Genomic DNA, 18,390 nt, shown 5'->3' with positions numbered 1-18,390 from the left:
CCAAAGAAAGATAAAATTAAACAGTTGAATGACCATTTTGTAACTTTTCATAGTTGGGTGACTAGGGGTGAAGCAAGAACAAACTTTTAGGGAGGTCGAATGAAATTTTAATTTTTTATAGTCTATATCTTTATAATTTTTAAAAGATTAAATCAAAATTTTATAATTTTAGGGGGGCCAAAGTGTAATTTTACCTTTACTAATTTAAAATTTTAAAATAATTTAAAAGGCCTAAATAACAATTTTCTATTTTAGGGAGGGGTCAGGGCCCCCGCTAGCCCCCCCTAGATTCGCCTCTGTGGGTGACAAAAAAAACTCATAGCCGCTGTGGGTGACAAAAAAAACTCATAGTTAGGTTACCTCTATTAGAGTTTACACTAATAATTAAGTCTAGAATCATCTAGAAGCAATTAATCATTGTTATCCAAGGTCGTACGCTAATAATTAAGTCTAGGATCATATGGAAACAATCAATCATTGTTATGCAAGGGCATAGTTAGAGTGCGTGAGCAATGACCTTAGCTCCCTTTAGTTAAGAGGTATAATATTCATTTTAGTCCCTTTTACTTATGAGATATTTAATTTAAACTTTTTTAAATAATTTTTTAACTTTATCCTCCAAATTTTTTCAAAAATTTTTGACCCCTAATAATAAATTTCTGGCTTTGCCATTGTTGTTATGATTATATATATAGATATATATGAGAAAAAAAGAGTAAAAAAGAGAGAGAACATGTGCTAGACAATACAAGTGATCTTTTGTTTGATTCGAGGGGCATTTTCAGTAATATTTTTTTATGGATAAAATTTATTTATTCAAAAAAATAGTATGAAAAATAATTTTAAAAATTATATATTTCTAATAATTTTTGAATTGATAGATATGTCTTAAGTAAATATCTTATATTTAAAATAAAATAAAATAAAATATTTTAGAAGTAAAAACGAGTGTATCTTTTGAATCCTGATGTGTTGTCAAGATATATAATCCATCAATTTGAGAAAAAAACTTACCGTCGAACAAATTGATAAGCAAAAACGAGTGTATCTTTTAATTCACGTAGAAGATATGCTATCAAGATATAATCCATTTATTTGAGGGGGAAAAAACTTATCGTCAATTGATTTGAGAAGCAAAAACGAGTATTTTCTTTTCCAAAACACGTAAAACTATGTGTTGTCGAAATATAATTCATCAATTTGAGAAGTAAAAATGAGTGTATGATCATCTTAAAGATATGTTGTTAAGATATAATAGATGGATTTGAGAAAAAGAAATTTATAGTTGTTCAATTTGAGAGGTAAAAACTGGTGTACTTTGGGGGCTATTTGGGAAGCAAAAAAGTCAACACTGAGACAAAGAAGAGAAATTATTTTTAAATTTCCTGTTCACTTCAATAATTGAAACAATAATTACATACTTCAATTATTGAAATATTGCTGATAATGTCAAAAATATTTGCATAATGATAAATTTAACCATCAAAGTTTATATTTTTGTCCATTTGGCCCTTCAAGAAAAAAGTCAAATTTTACCGTTAATAGAAATGCTAACCGAAACATTAAATTTTTAGTGATGTTGGCGTGGTAACTTGTGTAATAGTCCACGTGCACTTCATACTAACATCAAGAGCGTAGCTAGGGGGCTGTCAGGACCTTAGCCTACTCAAAAATAGAAAATTTTCCATTTAGGTCCTTTAAAATTTTTAAAATTTTAAATTAGTAAAGATAAAATTATAATTTGACCCCCTAAAATGATAAAACTTTGATTTAATCCTTTAAAAATTATAAAGATATAGGCTATTCAAATGATAAAATTACATTTTTACTATCGTAAAAATTACAATTTAATTCCTGGCTTCGCTCCTGGCTAACATAGCACTATTTATCTTATATGTCACATCAATAAATAATTTGAAATTTATAAAAATAAAAATAAAAATAAAAATAAAATGTTTATAATTTTTTTAAAAAAAATTGCATGAAATGCATGAAATACTGAATTCTCTCGGAGGTCGTCTTTATGACCTCTACAGAAACATGACTACACCAAAGGAAATATGGATTGCACTTAAGCACTCTTACAAAAAATAAGAAGAAAGGCACATAAAAGTTCTTAGCATTAAAATATTTTGAATTTACCATCACTGGCGCTAAATCTATTGTGGATCGAGTGCATGAGTTACAAATTCTAGTTTCAATATGTGCAATTTTATCCACATTGACACACTCTCGATAATGGATATAAGAAGAAGATATTGCATTCTTCGATATCATATACTATACAAAATTTCCTGACTCATTTATAAATTGCTCGTGATGCTTTTATTCTTAGTTTAAATTTTTTTTTTGAGAAAAATCAATTTATTCAATTTTAAAATTACGAGAAACCGGAAAATCTTTTTCCCGTTATTTTTCACTGAACACAATCTCACCGGTTATCCAATATTTATAAAATATTTTTCTTTAAAAGGATATTTCTAAAAGCTTTGGCAGGGGTGGGAGGAAGAAGCCAGGCAGTCCATGTTCCATGTCTGTTTGTAAAAAAACGTTTTATTTGTGGTTTTTCTGACGTGGATAATTTAATGTCCCAAATGTGTCACTCAGATTTGATTGGTATGGTTGCTAGTTGGTAAGACAAAAAATTAATTCAATTGGACCGCGTCGGCTATGGCAATTATTTTAAGTTTTTTTTTTATAATTTATAAATTTTAAATTAGTAATGGTAAAATTGTACTTTTGTCTTTACTAAAAATATAAAAATTTGATTTAATCTTTTAAAAATTATAAAGATATAGGCTATTAAAATGATGAAATTACATTTTTACTAATTTCGTCCCCCAAAAAAGAATTTTATGGCTTCGTTACTGTGCGTGAGCCTATAAAACGTATGTTCTTTCTACTAAAAAATTGGATAAGTTAGTCTTTGTATATTAAATTAAAGAGTAAAATGATTCATTCTGTTAAAAATTTCATATATTTTTATTGTTAAAAACATGCGTGGCTGATAGAAAAATCAGATTGTGATGAACGGTGAGCCATGTATACCTTATTTTGATATGCAAGAAACAGTTTTTAATAGTAGAAATGGATTGAATTTTTTTTAAATGACTAATTTGTTCTTTAATCTAACGTACAAGGATTAATTTATCTATTTTTCAATAGAATGAACAAAATGCAATACAACCCCTAAAAAAAAAGGTAAACTACGAAAATAGTCATGTTTATTTGCTTCAGGTTACATATTTTAAACACTTATGTTTGAAATGTTACGTTTTAGTTACTTAAGCTGATGTGACATGTTAAATCATCATTTTAAACGAAAATTTTAGGTTAAATTATACAATTGGTCCCTATATTTTTTTTTCGTTTTGAGCAATTTAATTATTTTATTTATGTTTTTTAACTTCTTTTGTTTTTCTTTATTTTTCATTCTCTTTTGCTTCTCCCCCTATTTTCCTCCACTCTCCATTTCTTTTAACATAATTTTTCTATTTTTTCCTTTTCTTAAAACTAGTCCTTATACTTTTATTTTTTTGAATAATTTATTTTTTCCTTTTTATTTCTTTATTTGTTAAAGCCAAATATAAACTATTTTTAATAAATGGAAAACATAGAAAAACTACGTTAAAAGAAATGGAGAAGGGAGGAAAATAGAGAGAGAAGCATATGAGAATGGAAAAAAAAGAGTTAAAAGAACATAAAAGAAAAGAATTAAATTGCTCAAAACAAAAAAATATAGGGGCAATTGTATAATTTAACCTTAAATTTTAGTTTGAAATAATGATTTAACGTATCACATCATCTTAGCGTTACACTGTTAATGGCAACAACTTAGTGACTAAAATCTTACAACACGATAACGTAAGTGACTAAAACGTAACGTTTCAAACATAAGTAACTAAAATGTAACTCGAGGCAAATAAAAATGACTATTTTCGTAATTTACCAAAAAAAATTGTTCACATATACAAAAAAAAAAATAGTAAACCATAAATATCATTTCATCACATGGTTTAAAAAAATATATTACATCAATTTTTTTTAGAAAAATCAACGAAAAATTGGCCTTACACATGAAAATACACTAATTGCAAAAAATATTAAATTATAATAGAGGGACTAAACCCACAAAAAATGCATAGCCTGAGGACTTCATATAGAATTTTACCTTCAAAATTTCAGTTCCCTTCGACTATAAATAGGATTGAACATTTTAAGTTCCGTTCGAAGTCGCAGACAACGAGAAACCATTTCTTCTTAAACTGAAAATATTCTTTAGCTTTTGAACTTGAATTGCTTTATCATCAATGGCGGGAACTAAGATTGAAATTTCGGGTCCGAAATCTTTGTTTTCTAATGAATTTCTTTGCAATTCAACCTCGTTGTTGAATTCAAGGAAGACAAGAACAGTGGAAGTGAGGAAGCCGGTGGCCGCGACAGCGGCTTTAACGGCGGTTCAAATTGTGGCGAAGCTCATTGAGCTTGATTCCGTCAAGGTTATCCCCGAAACTCCGGTGCAATTCACTGTCTCCGGTCAGGTAACGGTGGAATACGATGCGATGGAACAAATGAAGGAGTTGATGTTTAATTGGTGGGATTCTTCTAAAACCACCATTGATGCTCAGAGAGGAGTGTTTCTACAGCTTGTTAGCTCTGATATTGACCCAAGTAAGCATTCTATTCATGAAATGCCATTGGTCATGGCGATTAATGATTGTGACTTTTTTGGTTACAACCTAAGTCCCAGTACGTTTCTAAAATTTAGAATTTAGTCCCTAAATTTTTATTTTTAAGAATTTAGTCCCTCTACCTATAGAATTGAATTTAACAAAAACAAATATAGGGACTAAATTACAAGTTTTTGAATATTACAATTTAACTTTTTCCATAATTTATAATATTTTGTACGTTAAAAGCAAAATTGCTAATATGTCTTGAAATAAATGAAGGGACGGGGAAGGCGAAGGTCAGCAAAGAAGCCATATTAGATTGGTCCAGAGATCTGCCCATAAACGCCGATAAATTCGTCACTCACGAGGTTCAGTTCCTCGTCGACGGGAGCTTTGGGGTCCCCGGAGCTATCCTCGTCACCAACAAGAACTCAAAGGAGTTGTATTTGAAAAGCATCACCCTCGAAGGCTTCCTTCATTTCGACTGCCAATCTTGGGTTCAACCGGAGAAGCTTCACCCGGAGAAAAGAATCTTCTTCACCAATAAAGCATATTTGCCAAATGAAACGCCAATGGGACTGAGAGAGTTGAGAGAGAAAGAACTAAGGGAATTGAGAGGGAATGGAGAGGGTGTTAGGGTTTTATCTGATAGAATCTATGATTATGATGTTTATAATGATTTGGGAAATCCAGATAAAGGACCTGAATTTGCAAGGCCGGTTTTGGGTGGTCAACGTCGACCTTATCCAAGACGATGCCGTACTGGTCGTCCTTCCACAAAATCAGGTAAAGCTATATTTAAAGATGCTCTTCATTATTGTACGAACGTTGGACGCTAATTAACTTTGATGGAAACGACGCAGATCCCAAGTCTGAGTCTCCGGTAAACGAAACGACACCGATGTACGTACCGAGAGACGAAGCATTCGGTGGAGAGAAAAAACGATCAGTGGATGCCGGAAGCTGGAAAGGGATGATGAATAATCTTTTCCCTTTCTTTAAACATTCAACTGATAGTGACTCAGTCAATTCCTTTGCCGATATCAATAATCTCTACAAAGAATCTCGAAACCATTCGAATTTCCCAGTTGAATCCACGGCCGATGCTTTCAAATTCGACCCTCCAAATATCGTCTCCAGTAAGTTCTTTTCCTTTAAATTCAGAAATATATAAATATATATTGAAATTAAAATTAATGTAATTTACGAGAAAAAACATTGCAGGGGATGCTTCGTGTTGTTTACGAGACGATGAATTTGGTCGATTCACACTCGCCGGCATGAATCCCATAAGCATTGAAAGGCTCAAGGTATTTACATATACATATATATATACACTGAAAACTTTGGGAAATTCAACTCAGTGAGTTAATTTGGGGTTGTTTTGGTGCATGTATATGATCAGGTATTTCCACCTGTAAGCAAATTGGATCCCTCCATTTATGGTCCAACTCAGTCAGCTTTGAGAGAAGAACATCTTATCTCTCATCTTGATGGCATGTCCGTACAAAAGGTAAGAGAAAAAGCAACGACATTGACAGTCTTGTTTGATTTTGCGAGTTGGCCTACGTTGATAGCAACTTTACTATCACTACGTACGAAATATCATATAGGTCATTGTAATAGTAGTTAATTTACATTTTATTTTTTTTCTCAAAAAACTAATAAATTAGTTTCTAGGCATTATATTAAAAGAGTAAATTTATATTTTCTATTAAAATTTTCATTTATTTCTATGATTAAAAATTAAACGTGACTGAAGAAAAACCAAATAAATACATTTGTTCTTTCATGTACATGAATCAATTTTTAACATGTATTTGTGACGAAACCAACATCACAACATTAACAGGTCCCTATCAATTCAACATCGTTGTACCTTGCTTGTTACGGCACTTGGATTTCAAATTTAAAAATAATTATAGCAGTTCCATATATAAAAATATGCTCTTACATTTTATTAATTGATGAGTATGTTTTTTTTTTCTTTTTTCAGGCAATTGAAAGGAAAAAGCTGTTTACATTGGATTATCATGATGCTTTCCTTCCATTTCTCAACAGTATAAATGCTCACCCCGATCGAAAAGCTTATGCAACTCGAACGATTTTCTTGTTGACTCAAATGGGAACTTTGAAGCCAATAGCGATTGAACTTAGCCTACCGTCTACCAACCCTTTTAAGCCTTCGAAACAAGTGATTACGCCTCCCGTTGATGCCACTACGTGCTGGCAATGGCAATTAGCTAAGGCCCATGTTTGCTCCAATGATTCTGGAGCTCATGAATTGATTCAACACTGGTTGCGAACTCATGCATGCATGGAACCATTTATCATAGCTGCACGCCGACATTTAAGTGCAATGCATCCGATTCTCAAGCTTCTTCATCCTCACATGCGATATACAATGGACATAAATGCTAGGGCTCGTGAGCTCCTCGTTAGCGCCGGTGGAATAATTGAGTCCCTCTTTTCAACTAAAGAGTGTTCCATGGAGATTACTTCTTTTGCTTACAAAAACTGGCGCTTCGACATGGAATCCCTTCCTGCAGATCTTATTCGAAGGTGCATACATATAGGGATTACTTTGCTATTATTATATATAAGATAAATATGAACGAGAGCTGAATTTTGCTTTTGTAATACAGAGGGGTTGCAGAACTGGACCCAACTGAGCCGCATGGCATAAAATTGCTTATAGAAGACTACCCATATGCCAACGATGGGTTACTTATATGGTCAGCCATTGAGAGACTGGTTAAGGACTACGTCAACTATTACTATCCTGATTCAAATAGTATCCAATCTGACCCGGAACTCAACACTTGGTATTATGAGTCCATTAACGTAGGCCACGCCGATCTCCGCCATGAAAGCTGGTGGCCCAACCTCTCAACACCGAAGGATCTCGTCTCGATTCTAACAACTCTCATCTGGATTTCATCGGCAAAACATGCCGCTCTAAACTTCGGACAGTACCATTATGGCGGATATGTCCCCGTACGCCCCTCATACATGCGGCGGCTGATCCCGAACGAGGATGACCCAGAGTACCAAAGTTTCATTTCTGATCCCGAAGGGTATTTCTTGTCATCGTTGCCGAGTTTACGAGAGATGGCATTCTTGATGTCAATACTCGAAATTTTATCCACACATTCAGAAGATGAAGAGTATTTAGGGGATCGGAAGGAGCTTTCAACGTGGAGAGGGTCCCCAGAGATCATTGAAGCATTTTACAGGTTTTCGATGGAGATGAAGGCTATTGAGAAGGAGATTGAGAAGAGAAATAGCGATACAAAGCTTAGAAATCGATGTGGGGCTGGGGTTTCACCTTATCAACTACTGGTGCCAGCTTCGGAACCTGGAGTTTCTTGCAGGGGAGTGCCTAACAGCATTTCCATTTGAAAATTGTGAAATTCTAAACCTTCAATTTTTTTTTGGAGCCAACCAATACAACAGCTAAGGTTGAAATATAGCTTAGTATTCCAGTTTTGTGCTTATCTATAAATGTAAAAAATGAAACTGTATATCATATAATTATTTAATAATGGTTTTTAAAAATTTATGCTAAGTGGGAATCCAATAAAATATATTCTACTAAAAAATAAATTTATACTTAGGGTGAGTTTGAATGGGCGGTGCGTTTACTTACGGTTAGTGTAAAAACAACGATGACAGTGAGATTAGATACTGTAGCGATACTGTAACGTGAGACAAAAAGTAAGCTAAACGCACCGCACCCAGTCGCCCATCCAAACCCACCATTAATTGCAAGTTGAGAGATTATTAGCCCCGTTGAGAAACACCGATGACCATTGTCAACCTGTGACACGCTGTTGATGAATACAAGAGAAACAAAGTAGAAGAGCAAATGTGACAGCTAGAGCATGAAAAAGAGAAAAGAATAATAACTTCCATTAAATGAAAAACAAGTATATTTTAAATTACATTCACGGTTTGACTAACCAATTAACAATTTTTAGTTAGATTACAAGCTAAATCACTAATTAACCAGTAATTATCAGCTAATCTTTTAACACTCCCTCTCAAGTTGGAGGGTGATAAAAATCCTTAACCCCCAACTTGGATATCAAATGCCCATGTTGTTGGACTCCAAGCGCTTTTGTCATCACATCTGCAAGTTACTCATTAGTACGCACATGTTGCATCTGAATCAATCTATCTCGTATTTTTTCTCTTACAAAATGGCAATCGATTTCAACATGTGTTTAGTCCGTTGATGGAACACAAGATTTGCTACAATCTAAAGTGCTTCTTGGCTGTCAAAAAATAACAAGGCTAAATCGAACTTAACAAAACATTTTTCTTTTAACAGGCCATTCAACCATACTATTTCAGCAACTGTCGACGCCATACTCCTATACTTAGCTTCAACTAACGAATGTGAGATTGTACTCTACTTTTTCTACTTCCAAGAAACAAGCAAATCCTCAAGTTTAACACAAAACCCAACGATTGTTCTTCTAGACATAGGACATGCAGCCCAATTAGAATCACAATAGGCAACAAGCCGCGTTTTATTTATCGCAGCCAACAAAATCCATTGCCTCGGATTCTTCTTTATGCACCGAACAACCCGAAGTGCTGCTTCAAAGTGGGATTTCTTGAGCTTTTGCATAAATTGACTCAAGTGTTGAACCGCATATGATAGATTTGACCGTGTATTTGTTAAGTTCAGCAATTGTTTACGCCATATGCCATACTCCTATACACCTAAAGATTTATATCTCTCTTCTCTAAGTTTTCTCCCTGAACACTTAGGTTATAAACTAAGCAATACACTTGTTTACAAGCTCAATGCACTCACAGTTACAAACTCTCAATACATAATGCCCTATAAAGCCCATGATAATATGAAGATATTAGAGATCAGTATTCTACTTAGTCTCAATTTAATTTTCAAGATATATTGTTTCAAATGGATTAATGTTGAAGATTAACTATCACACATCTAATATATCAACAAGAATTACAGTCCAATAATTGTGCTAAAATAGATTATATTATGTGGCATTGTGTAGTGCCAAGAATAGTGGGCACTGCTTAACTACAACAACAAAAACAAAACCCGAGGGATGAGAATAAAAATGAAGAAAAAGAAAAAGAAATTAAATTAAAATTTATTCTATGCACTACAAAATGTATGATTAAAGAATTTTTTTAAGGAGCAAATAGTTGAATAAAAACAGTAACAAAACCATAGTTTAAAAATCATTTTTGACCCTAAAATTATGTATAGGTACATAAGTGGGAAATACGATATAATTTTGAGACAGCTTTTTTCATTTAAGCCTTAAATATGATACAATTATAGTAAAGAAAATACTTTACGTTACATGTATTAACTCTTGTAAAATGGAATCATAAAAAATTCGATATCTTTTAAGTAAAGTCTCGAATTTGAATATCATAAATAAAGAAAATAACTCTAAAAAACTTTGCACCAACCCGACTTAACTCCAAATTTAATCAGAGTTATATTAAAGCTTCAGGCTTTGCTTTCGTATTGGTTGGCCCCTAGAAATTGCTAATTTGTATTTCTCTACAAAGAAGTCCCAAGATCCAGATCATATCGAAATGCTGTTAGGCACTCCTCTACAAGAAACTCCAGGTCCCGAAAATGGCACCAGTAGTTGATAAGGCGAAACCCCAGCCCCACATCTATTTCTAAGCTTTGGATCACTATTTCGCCTATCAATCTCCTTCTCAATAGCCTTCATCTCCATTGAGAACCTGTAAAAAGCTTCAATAATCTCTGGGTTCCCTCTCCATGTTGAAAGCTCTTTTCGATCACCTAAATACTCTTCGTCATCTGAATGTGTGGATAACATATCGAGCACTGACAATAAAGACGTCATCTCTTTTAAGCTCGGCAACGATGACAAGAAATACCCTTCTGGATCCGAAACAAAATTTGAATAATCCGGGTCGTCCTCGTTTGGGATCAGACGCCGCATGTAGGGTGGGCGTACGGGGACGTAGCCGCCGTAATGGTACTGTCCGAAGTTGAGAGCTGCGTGTTTTGCTGAAGAAATCCAAATGAGGGTGGCTAAGATCGAGACGAGATCGTCCGGTGTTGAGAGCTTTGGCCACCAGGTCTCATGGCGGAGATCAGCGTGGCCTACGTTGATGGACTCATAATACCAAGTGTTGAGTTCCGAGTCAGATCGGATACCATTCGAATCCGGGTAATAATGGTTCACGTAATCCTTAACCAGTCTCTCAATGGCTGACCATATAAGTAACCCATCGTTAGCATATGGGTAGTCTTCTATAAGTAATTTTATGCCATGCGGCTCAGTTGGGTCCTGTTCTGGAATCCCTCTGCATTACAAAAGTAAAATTCAGCTCTCATTCATATTTATCTTATATATAATAATTGCAAATTAATCCCTATATGTATATACCTTCGAATAAGATCTGCAGGAAGGGATTCCATATCGAAACGCCAGTTTTTATAAGCAAGAGAAGTAATCTCCATGGAACATTCTTTAGTGGAAAAGAAGGACTCGATTATTCCATCAGCATTAATGAGAAGTTCACGAGCTCTGGCATTTATGTCCATTGTGTATCGCATGTGAGGATGAAGAAGCTTGTGGATCGGATGCATTACACTTAAATGTCGTCGTGCTGCTATGATAAATGGTTCCATGCATGCATGAGTTCGCAACCAATGTTGAATCAATTCATGAGCTCCGGAATCATTGGAGCAAACATGGGCTTTAGCTAATTGCCATTGCCAGTTAGAAGTGGCATCCACCGGAGGTGTAATCACTTGTTTTGAAGGCTTAAAAGGGTTCATCGATGGTAAGCTGAGTTCAATAGCTATTGGCTTTAAAGTACCAAACTGAGTCAACAAGAAAATAGTCCGAGTTGCATAAGCTTTTCGATTGGGATGAGCATTTATACTGCTGAGAAACGGAAGGAACACATCGTGGTAATCCAATGTAAACAATTTTTTCTTTTCAATTGCCTGCAAAAAAACAAAAACAAAAAAACAAAAATCAAAACAAAATAAACATATAAAATCCATAATAATAGAATGTAAAATTGAAGTGTCTTCACAAACAAGGTAGAATAACGTTCGAATTGATAGGAATGTGAGAAGTGATTGTATGAAATTGTGATTCCAGGTCATTATTATCCATTTTCAATAGGAGAATGACAAATCAGATTTTTCTTTCTGATTTTTAGCATTGTTAGGAGGAAAAATCTGATTTGTCATTCTCTTATTAGAAAGAGATAAACATGATGTGGAATCACAGTTTCATACAATCCTTTCTCTGGTTCCATGAAAAATACACGAGAAAGCTAAATAAAAATATACATTAAGTCACTTCAATATATATATATACATTAAGTGGTTAAATATTGATAATTTAATTATAAAATCATTTAAATATTAATATATATTTTCAAATATGAATATAATAAATTGAAAATAAAAATAAATACATTTTTATTGTTTTAATTAACCAAAATTCATTTTAAGATAAATGATAAAATGTCAGGGAAAAGTATTATGGAGACTTTGTATTAAGAGTTAAATTGTATTTTGTCCTCTCTATTCAAAAAATAGCAAATTAGTCCTTGTAAGTTAGATTAAAGAATAAATTAATCCCTCTGTTATAAATTCTATCCATTTCTATTGTTAAAAGTCGGTTTATATGCGTCAGCATGAAATACACATGACACATCAAATGTAATGGACTGATTTTTCTGTCAACCACATTAATTTTTAAGTATAGAAATAAATAGAAAAGACTATTTATTTTTTTAATATATTGTATAGGGATTAATTTATTTTTTTTATAGGAAAAAAAAGTAAAATGCAATTTAACCAAACGTTACGTACGTAGTGATAGTAAAGTTGCTATCAACGTAGGCCAACTCGCAAAATCAAACAAGACAGTCAATGCCGTAGCTTTTTTTCTTACCTGTTGCACGGACATGCCATCAAGATGAGAGATAAGATGTTCTTCTCTCAAAGCTGACTGAGTTGGACCATAAATGGAGGGATCCAATTTGCTTACAGGTGGAAATACCTGATTATATATATATACACCAAAACAACCCCAAATTAACTCACTGAGTTGAATTTCCGAAAGTTTCCAGTGTATATATATCTATGTATGTATATGTAAGTGTCACGGGCCGCAGTTCAAAGCCCGTGACCATCGCACCAAATACATCCAATGGAGGTCTATTGCTCAGATGGGGATCATTTGGCCCATAAGAACTGGCCCGATTCAATGAGATATTGGAGAAGCCTGTCAGATTGAAGCCTGGTTGGCCCGATAGCGAAGAGATGGCAACTTAGGCCAATATGGTAACTAATCTTAGAAGATAGAAAGAATCATATCTTGTAAAGATTAGATTAGATTTGATATGGCATATCTTGTAAATCCCTAAAATAAAGGGATATGGTTAATCTCGTCCGTCGATGTATTTGTATCTTAACCGTCGGTTTTGGGGGAGCTCAACTATAAATAGAAAGCCTCCCCCTCATTTGTACTCACTCCTGAATTGTTTCAGCATCCATTGTAACTTGAATTCTTAAGAGTAATAGAATTCTTGAGCATTTACTCAAACACTTTGTGTGCTTTCTTTCTTTAGCTTTCTGTTGTTCTCTTGTGGCTTCTTTTGGCACAAACGCTTCCGCTATACAAATTGGTGCCTTGGAGGAGTTCTAAAAGAATCCTCTATTTTGGGAGTTAAGGCTGACTTGGGCGAGTTTGGACGAACGGATCACCTAAGGCCGCACGGATTGCGAGACGAAAGGTCTAGCCCCGTGACAAGTGGTATCCGAGCCAAGTTTTGAACCAAGTTATTCGAGTGGTTCGAAGGCACTGTTGGGATGTCAAGAGAAGAGTTTGAACAAAGATGGGCGAGGAAGTCTTTAAGGGAAATGTTGTCAGCTGTTGAAGAACGCATGGGTAAACTTGAGAAGTCCATGGAGGACGCCAAAGAGTCAGACAATGCGCTTGGGGAAAGCATTGATGACTTGAGGGAGCAGTCCAGGGACTGTTTGATCATGGGTCTTACTTCCCAAAGGGATAGCGTGCAAGAGTTGCTAGATTCCCAAAGGAAGAAGCTGACAGAGAGGAATGATGCTCTCGAGGCCATGATGATGGCTTTGAAGGAGGAAACAATTGCCACGACGAGGGCTTTGAGCACAAGAATAGAGGAGCTCGAGGGAGAGCTGGCCTTGTGTCAAGTAGCCGTGGGGAAAGGAGGGTCAAGTGCAGCACTCAGTAATGAGGATGTCCCAAAGCCGAAAGAGTTTGCGGGGACAAGGTCTGCATGCGATGTGGACAATTTCTTGTGGAGGATGGAGCACTACTTCCGTGCCAAAGGCATCATGGATGATGCGGTTAAGGTAAATACTGCTTCAATGTTTCTTACTAACATTGCGCTTTTATGGTGGCGACGTAGGACCACAGATAAAAGGCAAGGAGAGATTGGGACGTGGCAGGAGTTCCAATGCGAATTGAAGGGACAATTTTACCCAGAGTTTGCCGAGGAATAAGCTTCGGCAAAGTTGCAAGGGATAACGCAACAAGGCACAGTGGGGGAGTATGTTCGAGAGTTTAGGGAACTCATGCTCCAAGTTGCAAATATGACCGATAAAGAAGCATTGCTTGCTTTTCAAAAGGGATTGAAGCCGTGGGTCAGACAGGAGGTGGAACAAAGAGGTGTCCAAAAGCTGTCGGAAGCCATGATGGTAGTTGAATCCATGGTGAAGCTTGGTCGAGGGAAAGACAAGCTTGGGTCTTCCAAGTCCGAAGGAAAGGGCGTATGTGAAATGGATCACAAGGAAGATAGTATGGATGGCAATGGCAACGGCGACAATGGTGGTAATAGGAAACCACGAGTTGGGAAGAAGAAACCCAAGAGGAAAAGGGACAAGCTGAAATGCTTTCTTTGCTACGGTCCACATATGTTGAAGAAGTGTCCAAAGAAATTCGCGCTTAAAGAGAAGCCGGTAGGTAAGGCCTTGGTACTTGGTTCGAGTGCAAGGGGTGTCGAAGCCAAGGAGGCCAAAAGTGAGAAGAAGCCAGTTGAGTGCTTCTTGTGTCATGGTCCGCATAGGTTGCGGAAGTGTCCGAAGAAGTCTGTCACCGAGGAGAACGAGGGAGCAGACAAGGAGCCCAAGAAGCTTGGTTCGAGCAAGGGAAAAGCCGAAGCCAAGAAGGCAAAGAGGAGTAAAAAGAAGCGAGTGAAGTGCTTCTTGTGCCGTGGTCCGCATGAGTTGCGAAACTGTCCAAAACAAGCCGGAGTCAAAGGAAAGGCAACGTCTGAGCTTGGTGAGTCGTCGGAGGGGCTTCCACTCAAGGAAGATGTGAGTTTGTCATCGAAATTAGTAGAGAAAGTTGCGATAAAAATAGGGAAGCTGGGACCAATGAGGCTCAAGTTGAGTGAAGCGTCAGAGTTGGCCGAGTCATCGACAAGGCTTCCACCTATGGGAAAGGTGGGTGGTGCATCAGACTTCAATGAAAAGGAAGCGATGCATGTGGGACAGTTGACCAGAGTAAATGCAACAAGTAGGGCAGCTCGAGTTAAGAAGCGACGAAAGCCGAGGCAAAAGTCCCAAATAAAGGGAAAGGCTAAGGCGTCGAGACGAGATCGAGACGAATCAAGTTAGTGCCATTCAGAAGTCGCAACGAGGGCGTTGCGAGAATGGGTGGGGGAGAATGTCACGGGCCGCAGTTCAAAGCCCGTGACCATCGTACCAAATACATCCAATGGAGGTCTATTGCTCAGATGAGGATCATTTGGCCCACGAGAACTGGCCTGATTCAATGAGATATTGGAGAAGCCTGTCAGATTGAAGCCTGGTTGGCCCGATAGCGAAGAGATGACAACTTAGGCTAATATGGTAACTAATCTTAGAAGATAGAAAGAATCATATCTTGTAAAGATTAGATTAGATTTGATATGGCATATCTTGTAAATCCCTAAAATAAAGGGATATGGTTAATCTCGTCCGTCGATGTATTTGTATATTAACCGTCGGTTTTGGGGGAGCTCAACTATAAATAGAGAGCCTCCCCCTCATTTGTACTCACTCCTGAATTGTTTCAGCATCCATTGTAACTTGAATTCTTAAGAGTAATAGAATTCTTGAGCATTTACTTAAACACTTTGTGTGCTTTCTTTCTTTAGATTTCTGTTGTTCTCTTGTGGCTTCTTTTGGCACAAACGCTTCCGCTATACAAATTGGTGCCTTGGAGGAGTTCTACAAGAATCCTCTATTTTGGGAGTTAAGGCTGACTTGGGCGAGTTTGGACGAACGGATCGCCTAAGGCCGCACGGATTGCGAGACGAAAGGTCTAGCCCCGTGACATAAGTACCTTGAGCCTTTCAATGCTTATCGGATTCATGTCGGCGAGTGTGAATCGACCAAATTCATCGTCTCGTAAACAACATGAAGCCTCCCCTGCAATTTTTTTTCTCATAAATTACATTATTTTTCATTTCAATATATTTTTCTGAATTTAAAGGACAAGGAACTTACTGGAGACGATATTAGGAGGGTCGAATTTGAAAGCGTCGGCCGTGGATTCAACTGGAAATTTTGAACGGTTTCGAGATTCTTTGTAGAGATTATTGATATCGGCAAAGGAATTGATTGGGTCACCCTCAATTGAATGTTTAAAGAAAGGAAGAAGATTTTTCATCATCCCTTTCCGACTTTCGGCATCCACTGTTCGTCTTTTCCCGTCGCTGAATGCTTCGTCTCTCGGTACGTACATCGGCATCATTTCGTTCTCCGGAGACTCAGACTTGGGATCTGTGCCGTTTCCATCGATATATTAATTGCCTACGTTCACATAATATTCGTACATACAGTAATAACTAAACAAATTGAAGCTCACCTAAGTTAGTGGAAAAACGGCCAGTACGGCATCGTCTTGGATAAGGTCGACGTTGACCACCCAAATCCGGCCTTGCAAATTCAAGGCCTTTATCAGGGTTACCCAAATCATTATAAACATCGTAATCATAAATTCTATCAGATAAAACCCTAACACCCTCTCCATTCCCTCTCATTTCCCTTAATTCTTTCTCTCTCAACTCTCTCAGTCCCATTGGCGTTTCATTTGGCAAATATGCTTTATTGGTGAAGAAGATTCTTTTCTCTGGGTGAAGCTTCTCCGGTTGAACCCAAGATTGGCAGTCCAAAATGAAGGAAGCCTTCGAGGGTGATGCTTTTCAAATACAACTCCTTTGAGTTCTTGTTGGTGACGAGGATAGCTCCGGGGACCCCAAAGTTCCCGTCGACGAGGAACTGAACCTCGTGAGTGACGAATTTATCGACGTTTATGGGTAGATCTCTGGACCAATCTAATATGGCTTCTTTGCTTACCTTCGCCTTCCCCGTCCCTTCATTTATTTCAAAACATATTAGCAATTTTGCTTTCAACGTACAAAATATTATAAATTACGCAAAAAGTCCCTATTCTTTGATTTTCAGGCATTTAGTCCCTCTACTTGTGTTTGTTAAATTCAATTCCATAGGTAGAGGGACTAAATTCTTAAAAATAAAAATTTAAGGACTAAATTCTAAATTTTAAAAACGTACAGGGTCTTATGATAGGTTTTAACCAAAAAAGTCACAATCATTCATCGCCACGACCAATGGCATTCATGAATAGAATGCTTACTTGGGTCAATATCAGAGCTAACAAGCTGTAAAAACACTCCTCTCTGAGCATCGACGGCGGTTTTAGAAGAATCCCACCAATTAAACATCAACTCCTTCATTTGTTCCATCGCATCGTATTCCACCTTTACCTGACCCGACACCGCGAATTGCACTGGAGTTTCGGGGATAACCTTGATGGAATCAAGCTCGATGAGCTTCGCCTCCATTTGAATCGCCGTAAAAGCCGCTGTCGCTGCCACCGGCATCCTCACTTTCACTGTTCTTCTCTTCCTTGAAATCAACGAGGTTGAATTGCAAAGAAATTCATTAGAAAACAATGATTTGGGACCCGAAGTTTCGATCTTAGTTGCCGCCATTGATGATAAAAGCAAATCAAATTCAAAGCTTAAAAATGATAATTAATAGTTGCTTTGTGACTATGAATTGGAACTTCAAAAAAAATTATCCAATTTATAAGCAAACAGGAAACTGAAATACTTGAATGTGAATCACATGTTTTTGTTTAGGCGGTATTTATTATAGGGTAAATTACATTAGTAGTCATCCAACTATTAATAAATTATTTTTTAGTCATTTAATTATTTAACTTTGTCTTTTTTGTCATCAGTAGGCTAAGGAGCTTTTAAAATTGATATAATAGCAACTTTAACCCTCAATATTTATTCATTGTGTCAATTTAATATTGATTCTAAAAAAAATCTAACTTTCAACATTTACATTTTATGCAATTTGGTCTCTTTTTTTTTTTTGCAGGTTTGCTTCTTCTTTTTTTCACATAAAAAGCTGAAAAAATAAATTTGATTGAAAATATACAAAAAATGAAAACATCAAAAATTCAATATAATATTTTTTTATCTTTTTTCATTCTTTAAAAATTAATCCTTGATGTCACAATAAAATTGAATAATTAGGTGATCATTTTGTAACTTTTCATAGTTGAATGACAAAAAAATATTAATAATTAGATAACTACTAGTGTAATTTACCCTTTATTTTATATTAATATTTATATGTTTTTATGAATAATAA

At 35.9% G+C, this 18,390-nt stretch overlaps 1 protein-coding gene and 1 pseudogene across 1 annotated transcript; one reads left to right on the top strand and one right to left on the bottom strand.

Annotated features, from left to right (window-relative positions):
- The first annotated feature begins 4,219 nt into the window (after nt 1–4,219).
- Nucleotides 4,220–8,241, top strand: LOC107960209 (lipoxygenase 3, chloroplastic). The gene is made up of 7 exons (XM_016896504.2): nt 4,220–4,671; nt 4,953–5,459; nt 5,537–5,812; nt 5,898–5,983; nt 6,079–6,186; nt 6,670–7,235; nt 7,319–8,241. The coding sequence occupies exons 1-7, from the start codon at nt 4,311–4,313 to the stop codon at nt 8,073–8,075; spliced, it is 2,661 nt and encodes an 886-aa protein (XP_016751993.2). The 5' UTR covers nt 4,220–4,310; the 3' UTR covers nt 8,076–8,241.
- A 1,807-nt stretch (nt 8,242–10,048) lies between these two features.
- Nucleotides 10,049–17,717, bottom strand: LOC121218457 (linoleate 13S-lipoxygenase 3-1, chloroplastic-like; annotated as a pseudogene).
- Nucleotides 17,718–18,390: the final 673 nt, after the last annotated feature.

The sequence above is a fragment of the Gossypium hirsutum genome, chromosome D06, assembly GCF_007990345.1.
Source record: "Gossypium hirsutum isolate 1008001.06 chromosome D06, Gossypium_hirsutum_v2.1, whole genome shotgun sequence".
NCBI classification, from domain to species: Eukaryota; Viridiplantae; Streptophyta; class Magnoliopsida; order Malvales; family Malvaceae; genus Gossypium; species Gossypium hirsutum.
This window is presented reverse-complemented; position numbering and strand designations above follow the sequence as displayed.